General features: G+C 48.1%; 1 protein-coding gene across 3 annotated transcripts in view; it reads right to left on the reverse strand.

Annotated features, from left to right (window-relative positions):
- Window positions 1–735: 735 nt before the first annotated feature.
- aplp2 (amyloid beta (A4) precursor-like protein 2) overlaps window positions 736–12987 on the reverse strand; it is a 61135-nt gene continuing 48883 nt past the window's right edge. For 2 of the 3 annotated variants that reach the window (XM_035384977.1, XM_035384975.1), the window contains 7 exons: window positions 11274–11373; window positions 10540–10713; window positions 8438–8476; window positions 6391–6464; window positions 4241–4318; window positions 3299–3454; window positions 736–2601 (listed from right to left, as the gene is read on the reverse strand). In XM_035384977.1, coding sequence (XP_035240868.1) covers window positions 2500–2601; window positions 3299–3454; window positions 4241–4318; window positions 6391–6464; window positions 8438–8476; window positions 10540–10713; window positions 11274–11373 — 723 coding nt within the window. In that variant the 3' untranslated portion in view covers window positions 736–2499. The remainder of the gene's footprint in view (window positions 2602–3298; window positions 3455–4240; window positions 4319–6390; window positions 6465–8437; window positions 8477–10539; window positions 10714–11273; window positions 11374–12987) is intronic. The other variant, XM_035384976.1, reaches the window with a different exon arrangement.

The raw sequence follows: 12987 nt of genomic DNA on the forward strand, positions 1-12987 counted from the left end.
TAATTGGACATTTATGTATGTTTCGTTGTTGGAATTCTTTGATGTTGAAACGACGATACACAATTGAGTGTCGTCTCATCGCTATTGGCTGTAGGTATGTCAGCGCTACGTCAGACACAAATAATGTAGTTAAAGATCGAGGGACCCTTTCATTTTAATTAATTCGTATTATCTGCAGACGGTCTTGTTCAGCACACTGCAGTGTAGATTATATACGGAAAATTCCGGGTGGGAAAGCAGGCTCAAATGGGATTACGTTTTAAACCTTGGAGTTTCTGTAACAAGTCCGGTTTCTTAACACTTTTATGGAGCAAATCGTGACGTAATTTGGACATATGTTGCTTTCGTAGTTTTCGTTTCCCGCAGCAATTAAGAAATTTAAGCGGCTAATGCATTTTATTCGCGTCCATTTGCCTAATTTTCATGTTATTTCACAAGTTCTCCCCTGTATCCCGGTGTCACTTGATACGTTTATTTATAGATTTCTATTCCAAAAGTGATGAGCAATTCATTGTGAAACACCAGATCGGCAGTTTCTGTTCAGTCTGCTGCGTGACGCAGACGTGTTCCCCACGGTTTCTATCCGGGGGTGGTGTGGGGGGTTTCCATATTTGAAGCTCACATTTATCGTGTTTGGAATCGCACCGTGACTGTGCCCGGTAAATATATTCACTTGGGCTAGCGCAAGCACGATTACGCACAAACGTAGCGTCAAATAAAAAGTCGGGACGCATATTCTATGGAAGTAGTAGTGAGTTTATTGATGTGTTCTCATCATTCTAATAATCAACGTGTTCCTTTATTTCATAATTACAAATACATATTTATACTCATTCTTAAACTGCCTGCAATCAAGCAGGCCGTTACAATATTTGAAGCCATATTGGTGCATAGTGAGACAGTCACATACAGAGATACTGTCACGAGGAAAAAAAAACCCCAGAAAATAAAAACAAAATAAACAAAAACTTAAAAATATATATATCATAAGAACAATGCACACCACAGGTTGTCTTCCATAAAAGCCATGATAGCAACATCAACTATACAGGCATACAAAGAGACATTACTATGAGAAAATAAAAACCGATTAATCTCAAACCTTTTCCTCATATTTTATATTTTTTATTTTTACATGGAAAAAACTGAAACCACGCCTTGACTGCCACACCCTGATTGACTGTACCTCTCCCCTGGCCCCCAGCTCCTATGCCACGCCCCTCTCTAATTCATACATTTCTTTACTTTCCAAAAAAAAAAAAAACAACAAAAAAAAAACAGCAGTGTGCTTTTATTTTATACTGCTAAAAATGCTAAAATTGCTCCCTCTTCCATTCAGCACCATGCACCCAACACAGCTGAACAGGGGTCCTCTAGATTGAACAAAGGCGTCCCACGGACTGCCTGAAGTAAAAAGCCGGCCCCTGTCGCACAGCGTCTTATGTAATCAATAACCTGAAATCAAATGGTCAAGTTGAATGAATTTAAAAGGAAACCCAGTCAGGGGTGAGTGAGTGAGGGTGGGGGCGGTGGGTGCGTGGGTGGAGGGGGTCGCTTTACTCATTATGGGTACAGAGGTATTAAAAGCTTTTGGTCGTCTATGCTTTAAATGGGAGCCTGTGGAGCTGGAGGCCTGTACTCGTTTGTCTCTCAACGGATTCACCCTCAGGGTCACACTCCTGTGCTCCCCACCTAAAACGCACAGCAGTCACAAACCTGTGACTCACAGGCCAGAGAAACTACGCCAAACACCCGGTTATCTTTGTCATCAGTTTAGTTTTGGGGGGGGGGGGGAATAAATCTACAAGTACATCTACTTTTTATATATATATATATATATTTTTTTTTTGTTCGTGATAATAACAAAGAACAGAAAATAAAATAGTTCATGATTTTTTTTCTCCCCATTTGTTTGATATACATTAAATCAGTACAAATAACCTTCATATACAAGCAATCTGTTGAAGAGGGAAAAAAACAAACCTTTTTTTATATCAATCGTTATATCACGGATACTTCTAAGATGGTACAGAACAGCTGCTATTTTGCAGTAGATTGTTTGACAGTGGTTACTTAATTACGTATAATCATTCAGATTATTTAGCTTTCCTTGTCATGTGTTTTTAAAAACAAAAACATTAAAAGTATCATATCAATCTGAAGACAATCACTGTTGTATAAGTTGTCAAACCGCATTTCCCGATATTTTTTAAAAACATAGTTACATTGCCTTTTTAAAATAAAAAAAGAGTTCTACTGTACAATTTTAGTACTAGCAGTAGTAGTAGCGTTATTTAAAGACTGCCTTGAATGAACCAGAATGTGCATTCCTGATGTAGGAAGATGATTTTTTTTTTTTGTTGTTTTTTGATTTTTGATGTGAGCAGATTTGTTGTTGGTCAGTAGTATGTTCCCGCCCCCCCTTCCTTTCTCAGATTAAAGGCCACTCCCCTAGCCCCCCCCCCTCCCCACCCCACCCCACCCCACATCCTCTCCAGACTAGATCTGCATCTGCTCCAGGTACTTGTAGGTCGGGTTCTCGTAGCCGTGGTTCTGCATTTTGTTCAGGTGGCGTTCTTCAGGGGTCAGCATGGGGTCCACCTGTCGGGAGGCGAAATGGCGGTCAGTTAGCGTAGCGGTGGCGGGTGCCTCATGGCACTCGGCATTTTTTGACAGGAACCGTTTCTCCTGCCCCAGTCGTCACAGCCTAAACACGGCCACAAAAGCCCAGGTGAGTGAGTGCAGGGAATTCTCTGAGGTTTTTACAGCAGTTTTACCCCCCCCCCCCAGGACTTTCGGCTGTAAATCTGCAGTGCGGTTCTTCTGTCATGAAGCACGGTATGCACACGGGAATCTCGCGCATTCTTTCCAGATGTGCACATGCCCGAGTGTCGATCTCTCGGATGACTCTGATGAATTCCCGTGCTTGTTTGCGAAGACGCAAGTGTGTGGAGCTTAAGACTCAATCCCAGAACCGCTCCCTCTCGCTCTGCAGAGCGCCCCGAAATTTCCCAAATTAAGATTCCAGCAACCTGATTGGTTTGTGCTGGCACTGTGTTATACCTAAATGGTCTAACTGCTTTGAATCGTCACTTCCAATTGGACGCCCACTGACCGTTGGTTTATTAGCAAAGCAAACTCCCCTGGGAATTTGGGCAGACGTACATCACACAAGAAAAACGGACCTGGTCAGGCTCATAGCATCGCGAGTGCGCGAGTCCTGCCGTGTGAAGCCACGGGTGACCAATCAAAACGAGTCTTCGAGTGGAAGAGGACGACCCCTCGCGCCACAACTCACCTCCACGATGCCGTGGCTGATGGTGCCGTACTGCCTTTTCCTCAGCAGCACCAGGCTGATCACGATCACCGTCGCTATGGCCACCGCAATCACCAGGAGGCCAATCAGAGCGCTGCTGCCGAAGCTGAACTCCTCCCCCAGGGGCCGGTAGGTTTCCTGGGCGGTGTCAGAGGCACAGAATAACAACCTGCACGCAGCCACACACCAGCACAGCTCTCACACACACACACACACACACACACATAAAAGGGCCCGACTCATCACGCTGCTTGTTGCTGTCAGCACAGGTAGGGCTCAGGTAGCGCTCAGGTAGCGCCGTGTCTCCAGGCAACGTCAGGACAGGTAAAGACAACAGAACGGAATGTGGGAAATTGTGGAGCTGGTTTTCCAAATTCCAGAGGGAGGGGAGAGCGAGAGCGAGAGAGAGTAGTAGTATAACAAGTAATATGTTTTATATGTATATTTGAAGTTAGTATTTCAAGATAAAAAAGGGCAAATGACAAATGTTCTTCTATCATGAAAAATTTAAGTCGGAAATGTCCTTCCAAAATTTCCTGTTATACAGTAACAGACAGGAGGCTCATATAACAGTGTTCACTCAAACACTACAATCAAACCTCTCACGCGCGTTCATACATACATACATACATACATACATACATTTGTGCAGACTTACAAACGTGTGTATATACTGGCATTCACTTTAATGCATGCACACATGCAGTGGCAATATAAAAAAAAAAAAAAAAATACAAAAAAAAAACTCCAATTAAAAAAAAAAATAATAAAAAAAGTGGTCAACATCCAGGTCCAAGTTCCACTTTAAGCAGAGGGGTTGGGGGGTGTGTACCCAGTCAAACTCCGCCCCTTTCACCCATTTAACCCCACCCCCTCAGTTAAGCTTCAGTTCCCGCTGTTGCCCACTAGGGGCGCTGTACTCACCAGCTCATCATCATGCATAACGTGGACGCTCTCTGCACTGTAAATCACCTCTTTAACATCCAGAGATTCGTCAATCACCTGTCAACACAGACAGGGAGGCCAAGGTTACTCACTCTGCGTGCATATAGCCAGCTAAGAAACCGATGATCGTTAGCAATTTAGCACACAGTCGCATACATATTTATCAGTACGAGTTTGAAACTAAGAAGTTTATGCAACACAGAGAACTTAATCCAACACCCCTTCCCCCCCCCAAAAAATGTTATTGTGCCCATGTAAAATAAATCTTTTATGCTGTACACATAGAGATTAACTGATAAATGTGCACCAGATACCCACTTGCTGAAAAAATGGGTGTGGGCTATGGATGTCGTGTGGTAGCAGTGCAGGTTAAAAGACAGGGAGCCTAGTGTACATGCTTTTAACTAATAGCTGTGTAGCTGCGTGTGTACAATAAGTAATTAATATCTAGCTAGCAAGACAAGGTCTGGTGCAATGCCAGGTGTGTAATACATAAGGGACAGCAGGCTAATGCTGTCAGCCAGGCTTTGGAAACCAGTTCAACCCGTTTCCCTGAGATTGTTATGCTACTGAGAACGTACCCTTTGTGTGTGTGTGTGTGTGTGTGTGTGTGAGAGAGAGAGAGAAACTCTGGGTGTGTGTGTGTATGAGAGAGTGAGATAGGAGGAGAGAAGGAGAGAGAGGAAGAGAGTGAGATAGAGAAACAGTCAGTTTCTGTTTGTGCGCAGATGAGGAAGAGACTGAGAGGGAATGAACAGTAGCATGTAGAAGCAGGTTTGATTGGTTGCCGTCATTGCTATCAGTGAAGCTGATTGGTTGAAGTGGGGGACTCAGGGCTCAGAATACTGGCACAACACCCCCCAGAGGACACAAGAAAACAGACCACTGAGATCACTGTGGCCCGCACACCTGAAGTGTACAGAAGCACAGGTAGTGGGTGCTTTGTGTAACTTTGACTCTTTGCAACTACTGCAGTGTACAACTTTGAAATAGCAAGAACTTTTAAGATACTTTTATGTGAGGCTTTGAATAGAGCTCTGCCCTTGGACTGAGTTCATGCATAACACAAACACACATGCACACACACATGCACACACACACGCGCGCGCGCGCACACACACACACATGCACACACACATACACACGCGCACACACACACACACACACACACACACACAAACACGCGCGCACATAATTTCTTATGCTTTCTTATCTCGGGAATCATGCTGAAACCTGAAATAACTAACCCTTTAGACACCAGTCAAATTACTGCAGTAAAAGTACAAATAATTTAATTTAGAAATGCCTATTTTAACCAAATATTTAGAAGAAAACGATTCTGTGACGATTGTACCTTTCGCTACGTTCCACTGAAAATTCTCAGGGAGCTACAGGAGTGTTTTTGAGGCATCTAAAGAATTGAAGCATTTCAAATGCGCATTTGACACAGGGAAGAATCACTTCATCACAGTTCATACTCAAGGGTGACATGGAAGAATACCATTTTAATCATGCAGGAACCTGTCAACGGCAGCTTCCAGAAAAAGGTACAACATTTGCCTACAATGGAAATCTTCCCAGAACCATACTGTAGTTACCATAGGTCCAGACAAAGGTCCAGATAAGCAAAATGTCATATATGAAACAGGATCAAAGAAATATGGATCTCTGTCTCAGGTAAAATCTATTTAATCTGTGTAAGTGGAAGAGCAGACGTACAAGAGTGTTCACAGCAGATGAAACGACTGTGTGTGTGTGTGTGTGTGTGAGTGCATCTTTTTCTCAGGCAGATGGGGAGACAGAACGGTGAATGGACTGCATTTATATAGCGCATTTTCCAGCAACAACTGCACAAAGCGCTTTACAATGAATGCCTCTCATTCACCCATTCACACACACACACACACTCGCACACAAACGGCGATCAAGGCAGCCATGCGAGGCGCCAACCGGCTCGTTGGGAGCAACGGGGGGTTAGGTGTCTTGCTCAAGGACACTTCAACACACCCAGAAGACTGACAACACTCCAGTTACCAGGCGACCGCTCTACCTCCTGAGATGGTGTGATGGACAGATGGGCTGGGGTGCAGCCCTTTTCCTCATAAGCGTGTTGGCGACGCAGCTCTTACCACGTTGCTGTTCAGCTTCCCCTTGCTGTTGATGATCCTCTCCTCAGCACCGATCAGCCCATCCAGCCCAGAACCTGCAAAAGCGCACACAGTGTCAGTCACAGGACAGCCACACAGCCAGGGGGCGCTAGACTCACCCACGGCACCCCACTAAATCAGCATCAGGGCCCACACACAGACGACGAAGCAGAGGCACGCCTAGCAGGGTTCGGTGGCCACTATGACACAGAGGGGGCGTTGTGGTGTTTGAGTAACACACAGATCAGGGTTGAGATAACTTTAAAACTTTTTCTTTTTTTTTTCTCCAGTGCTGAGTTCTCTTTCCTCCCCATTTTAAAAGCCAAACTGCACTCATCAGCACTTGTCACTGCATCCTCCGCTGTGGATCTGGGGAAGCGCTGACAAGCTTGTGCTCTCCTCCAATGCATGTGGTGTCAGTCTCCGCCTCTCAATTCACTACAGTTAACAAAACCAGCTCCCATAATTCTGAAATGCTAACAGATATTTCTTGATGGCATTTTAAACATTATAGGGAGTGCCTGTGCTATTGATACTGTACGACTTGCTTAGAACATACAATTAGACAAAAAAAGTATTTTATTTTACAGAGTACTTCCAGTGACACACAATTTAGCTTTGGCACAAAATGTCGCCCACTGGAATGAGTAAAAAAGCAGGAGTTCCACAGGAATGACCTCATGCACAGATGAGGATGAGGAGATGAGGATGGTGTGGGGGTATGCTGCTGGCACAGGGTTGGAACACAGCAATGGCCTTCATTTCCCTTTACTTTGGCTGTGATGGAGCTGACGTCACACGCTGTCAGATGTTGTTTTGATTGGCTGATTTCACATGCTGTCAGATGTTATTTTGATTGGCTATTTTTGATCGGTTGACGTCACACGCTGTCACGTTACTTGATTAACTATTTTTGATTGGCTGACGTCACACGCTGTCGCGTTATTTAACAGCCTATTTTTGATTGGCTGACGTCACACGCCGTCGCGTTTTTGATTGGCTATTTTTGATCGGCTGACAGTTGGGTTTCTGTGCGCTCGTCTGCAGTTTGACTGATTCTCAGCGGAGACAAAAATCGCAACTTCACCAACTTAGCAACGGTGTTGCCAAGCGTACGGCGATACAGGCGACCGCGTACGCACGCAAACACGCAGGCAGACGCCCACGGGAGCTGACGACACGCGAAAAAGGAGGCTGAGCGGAGACGAGGCCTTCATCCGACGGGATCGTAAAACGGAAAAAGACAAACGACCACGGCTTCGCTACGGCGGGGGGGGGGAGGACGCAAGGCCCCGTCTGCAATCAGACAGCAGGGTCGACCGCGTGAGTGACATCCAGGGAAGGAAAAATGGGACCAATTTAAACCTGGCCGCAGGACTGCCGGCAAAATGCCCCCCCACCCCTGACAGGCTCGCTAAATCAGAACAGGGCATTCTGGGAAGGTAGTCAGGAAACAGAATGATCAAGTCTCAAGGTCCTGAGACACACAGAAGAGAGAGTGGGAAAGAAAAGCCCACTGGAGTCATCAGCACATATGAAAACAATGGGCACAATGTTTTCTAAGAAATGTTTTTTCCCCCCAATATACAAACTGAATTTCAGTTCGTGTTTTCAATTTGACTGGATTGAAAGGGAAACAGACCCCACCAACCCTGGTGTGTATTATCCCTTTAGTGGTTCCATGTGGCTTCACTACAAACGGGACACTAACTCTCGGGTTGACCGAGCGGGCTGAATGAATGCAGTGTACGCAAAAAAGGACAGAAAAATGGTGGAGACGACTGAGGCAAGGCAAGAACCAGAGAAGGGCAGAAGCCGGATGGATGGGAGGCAAGGCTGTCAACAGGAAGAGGTGGAAGGCGGAAGAAATGATGGGGGGAGGGGAAAAGAAGGCTAGAGGGAGGAGTGCACGTGTACAAGGATGACGTAACTGAAGAGAAAGAGGCGGGAAAAAACTAGCCCGGGATACCGCGGGAGATGGACGGAGGGATGGACGGAGCGAAAGAAAAGAGAGGGAGCAGAGACCAACCTTTCTTGTTCATTGGGAGAGGGGAGTCGGGCAGAGCGCCTGGGCCGGTGGGACAGAAAGAAACGAGGGAAGGAGAAAAAAAAGAAAGAAAGCAACAGAAACCAAGTGAGCAGAGAGAAAACAGAAAAGTGTTAAACTGTGTGACCGGCGGAAGGGGGGGGGGGGGGTCTGTGCACTCTATGGGATCCCCCCTCACCTCCCGGCTGAGTTTTCAAACCCTGTTTTTTACTGCTACCCAGCACCCACCTCTCTAACCGGTTTAGCCTCGCACTTTCATACGTTAACAATGATCTAATGAACAGGTTTTTTTAACAAACTGTATTTATTCGTCTTTCATTTTACCAGATAAGTGGCACTGAGGTATAAGATTTCAGGAACCCTGGCCAAGAAGGCAGAACTGTGGAAATTTACAACACACAGCATTTTAATTTAATAAAATACACTCATGTTTATAAAGAGTCCCCCCTCCCCATTTTATCCCAAAGGTTTGGCCAGAAATGTGGAAATACGTACAGTACAACCATGCAATCCAGGAGAGGGAAATGCAAGAAAATAATTCCAATATTACAGTGAAAACCTCTTGAATCCTGCTTGGTAGCAGATGTTAGGCTTGAGAGCGTTTTTGTGTTTGTTTTTTTTCCTGGAGCGTTTTTTTCTCAGGGGCGCAGAAGAGATCATTTAATCGTTTTAGAAATTTTTTGATAGTCGTGAGCTACATCAGCAGTCTGGGTGAAGACGTTATACGTGCTGGAGTCAACCGGCACTGGTGCACACAGCTGTTTAAAAATTTAAGCCTGAATTAACAGCCAGGAACTGAACCCAAGGAGTTGGGCCACCCCCCTGATTTTCTTGTGTGGAGCTCAAGGCCGCCGCCCTGCAGGCGTGTCTGAGCATAGCGCGGATACAGGAGCCCAGAGGCCGAGAGGAAGATCTCCACTCTCCAAGGCCGGGGCGCCGACTCCTACACGCGCCAACGTCAGCGGCCATCTTAACTCCGCGCCTCTCGTCCTCCGCCCGTTTATTACCCGCGAATCCCCCGGGACCCTCCATCGCCGGCGATATCTTCCTCTGATCTGCGCCGGCGGCTCAAATCCTGCTAGAACTGCAGTTCGGCGAGCGGGAGAGAAGAGGGTGATAATTCCCCCTATCTCTCTCTCTGTGAAGCTCTTCTATCTCGCCAGAGCAGGCCGGGCGAAAGCCAACTCCAAAACGTCGGGAGTCGGAGGCTGGGCTGACGGGGGGGGGGGGGGGGCTGGGCTGTTAAAAAACGGCTCGTCTCTTAATCTGTTTAAAAAATGCTTTTTGCTTTTCGTGTGCCAGTGTTGTTCAGGAGCGCCGACGAGCTCACGGGATGACCGGTCTTGTCGCCTCCCTGCTCCGATCGCGCTCGGAATGGCGGCTTGTTTCCGAGCGCAACGTACACGCCGAAACGCTTCGCCTCTCTCTTTAAACTGACACCGAAAAACAAACAGATCATCCCCTTGTCCTGGTCATTCACGCATAACGAAATCTGTGCACCCAACCCTGGTCCTGGAGAAGCACGCTGTCTGCTTATATTTTTTTGCTACTCAGTGGTTGATTGCACAGTTAAAACACCTCAACGTGGATTCTTGGCTCTGAAGCCGTAGTCCAAATTTAAGGGTGAGAACAAAAACCAGGAGACTCTGTGGCTCTCCCGGGGCCAGCATTGGGGAGCCACAGAGTGTATGTTTTAGGGGACCCTCCTCCAAATTCACATGGCTGGCTTTCTTTGTCACTCTTAATTTATCATTTGAATCGATATCATACTTAACTCAGGCCCCCTGGGGTTCTGTAATATGTGTGTAATGTAATGTCAGGTGCCCTGGAACACAAATGTAATTTAATGCGTCTTGGCACACCGCAGTATAATTTACTGTACCGTAATGCATCTTGGCACCTTGACGTAATGTGTCTTGGCACCGTAGCATAACGTACTGTAATGTAATGCTCCTCAGTGTAATGTGTCCTGGCACCCTAGCGTAATGCTCAGTAATGTAACGTGTCCTGGTGCTCTGTTATGTGATGTTACGCGTGCTGGGACAGGGACGGGGACGGGGGGACGGGGGGGTGGGGGGACATACCCTCGGGCTCCGGTTGGGACCCCAGAGAGGTGACCCGGATAGGGCGGTAGGGTTTTCCCTCGGCGACCGGCAGCTCCACGTTCTCCTCGGACGACACGGTGACGTCTGGCTGGGACTCGGAGACGGTGGACAGGAACTGGTCCATGTCGGCCTTCTGCTCCTGCAGGAGCTCGTCTGGGGGGGGGGTTTGGGGGGGGGGGGGGGGGGGGGACACAACAATGAGACCGACTTCCTAACTCGATTTGCAGCACTCAACAAATGAATAGCAGTCAGTGACAGCGCCTGTCAAAAAAAACCTTTTCCCTCTTAGAAACAAAACAAAAGAACACGTCAATCAATCTTTACTGTATAGAGAGTTCACCCCCCCCCCCCCCCCCACCCTTTCTAAACTCGCTGATCTCCTGAACAGAAGCTGAACCGGATAAGCCGTGCCCCAGTTCTGTCAATACGGCAAGTCTGACTTTAATCACCGCGATGCGCCGCCACACTCGCTTCCTTTTATTAGCAGCGAGAGGAGATGAAAAACACTGTCGAGGCATCCCATCTCCCCGTCTCCCGGAGGTCTCCAGGTTCAGCAGCAGAGACAGAGTGGAATAACAAAAGCCCACAACTCCAGTGATTTTTACTTAATTGCACAGCAGAGAGCTTGAGAAACAAGTCCCCCGGGGAGGGGGGGTTTGGGGGTGGGGGTTGGGGGTGGGCGATGGTTCTGGTTTTCCGAGCCGGAATCTCACCGATCTCATCCTGGATCTCCTCGGCCACGTAGGGCACCTTGTAGAGCAGGGACAGGCTCTGGTTCATGCGTTCCTCGATGACACGCAGGTGGGTCATCACCTGGCGGAGGGCAAGACATCCGTAAGCAGACCGGCAGTCTGAAGCACACGCGTCCTTTCGGATCCATCAAAAAGGGCCGACGTGGGTGAGGCGTTTTGTTTTAGACTAGCGGTAAGAAACCTGATTCTACTTATCGATGGCTTGATTGAAGACCGTGATTCCCTGATTAGTTGAGTCAGGTGTTCCAGTGCTGAGCTAAAACAAAAAACCTGCACCCACACCAACCGTTTTTGGACACCTGTGGTCTAGAAAAGGCACATTCTTGCATGGGGGTAAATGGATGGTTGTGATATGTGGATGATCAGTGAAAATGAACAGAGCAGGAACCTCAAGCTCAGTGGTAAAGGCAGGTGTTACTGTTGCTCAGATCGGCCACTGCCACAACCGCCAGCCAGCAGCAGGGGGCGACAGAGAGCCTTTGCAAGAAAACTACAACCCCCCCCCCCTTTCCTTTACACAGTGCAAACACAATCTCGATCTCGTCAAAATGAAATTCACCATCACACACACACAACGGGCTCCTTCTCCTTCTCCGGCGAGCCACATCGGCCTTCCGGATTTGCGGTGGAAACGCTGATATCTCTACAAAAAGCTTAATAAATATTTACAGAGCTACAGTCAGCATATCGAAAACTAAATAAATAAATGGGACAGAGCTGTTGTCGGCCCGGCTGAGTAAATCGCGTGGAAGCGGCGGGTGTTTCAGCGCCATCACCGGCGGCGGCGGGGGCGTGGCGGTACCGCGGGCCAATGGCAGAGCGAGGGGGTGGAGCCGTTCCGAGCGGCAGCGCAGAGAGTTATGGCTCCCGCAGGGAGGCCGACGGCACAGCGGCCGACGGCCGGGTGGAAAAACACAGCGGGAGACCAGGGCTCCAGTGACGGTGCCGTGAAATGGTCCGTCTCTCTCCCTCCTCCATCCCTTCTACTCTCGCTTTCCCTCCATCTTTCCCCTCCCACTCTCTCTGACTCACTCCCTCTTCTCTCCCTCCATCCATCCATCCATCTTGACCCCCCCCCCCCTTCCCTTTCTCACTCCTAGAGATATCTGCGTACTCTCCCCCCCCCCCCTTCCCTTTCTCACTCCCAGAGATATCTGCGTACTCCCCCCCCCCCCCCCCCCCACTGCTGTTCAGCTGCAGCTGATGCTGGGCAGGGAGGTGGATGAGAGGAAGGCCCCCCCCCTTCACACCCCCACATTGTTCGCCGGCAGTTTTCAAAGCTGAAGATTTACGATCGCGCTGCTGGGCCGCGACCGGGCGTGGCATCCCAGACCCGTCGTGCGAGCAGCTCTGCGGCGTGTCGAGGCAGAGATCCCAGCAAATTCAGCCTCAGCACTTGTCACTGTTTTCAGAGGGAGTTTTTTTTTTTTTTTTGGTTCTGTATTTTGCAGAGGCTCATCACTCTCTCTCACAATCGCACTACAGCAGCCCGCGCGCTCACAACAGCCCTACTACACTCAGTGCAGCTACACCGCGCAAAGCCAACACACCCGCGCATGCTTTCAACTGAACAGATTACAAGTAGGGCGCTACAGACAGACCACCAGATTCAGAAATCTACAGACAGACAGGCACTCAATGAGAGAGAGACAGACAGACGTGCAGGTAGAGACTT

This window comes from Anguilla anguilla, chromosome 12 (assembly GCF_013347855.1).
Source record: "Anguilla anguilla isolate fAngAng1 chromosome 12, fAngAng1.pri, whole genome shotgun sequence".
Classification (NCBI taxonomy): Eukaryota; Metazoa; Chordata; class Actinopteri; order Anguilliformes; family Anguillidae; genus Anguilla; species Anguilla anguilla.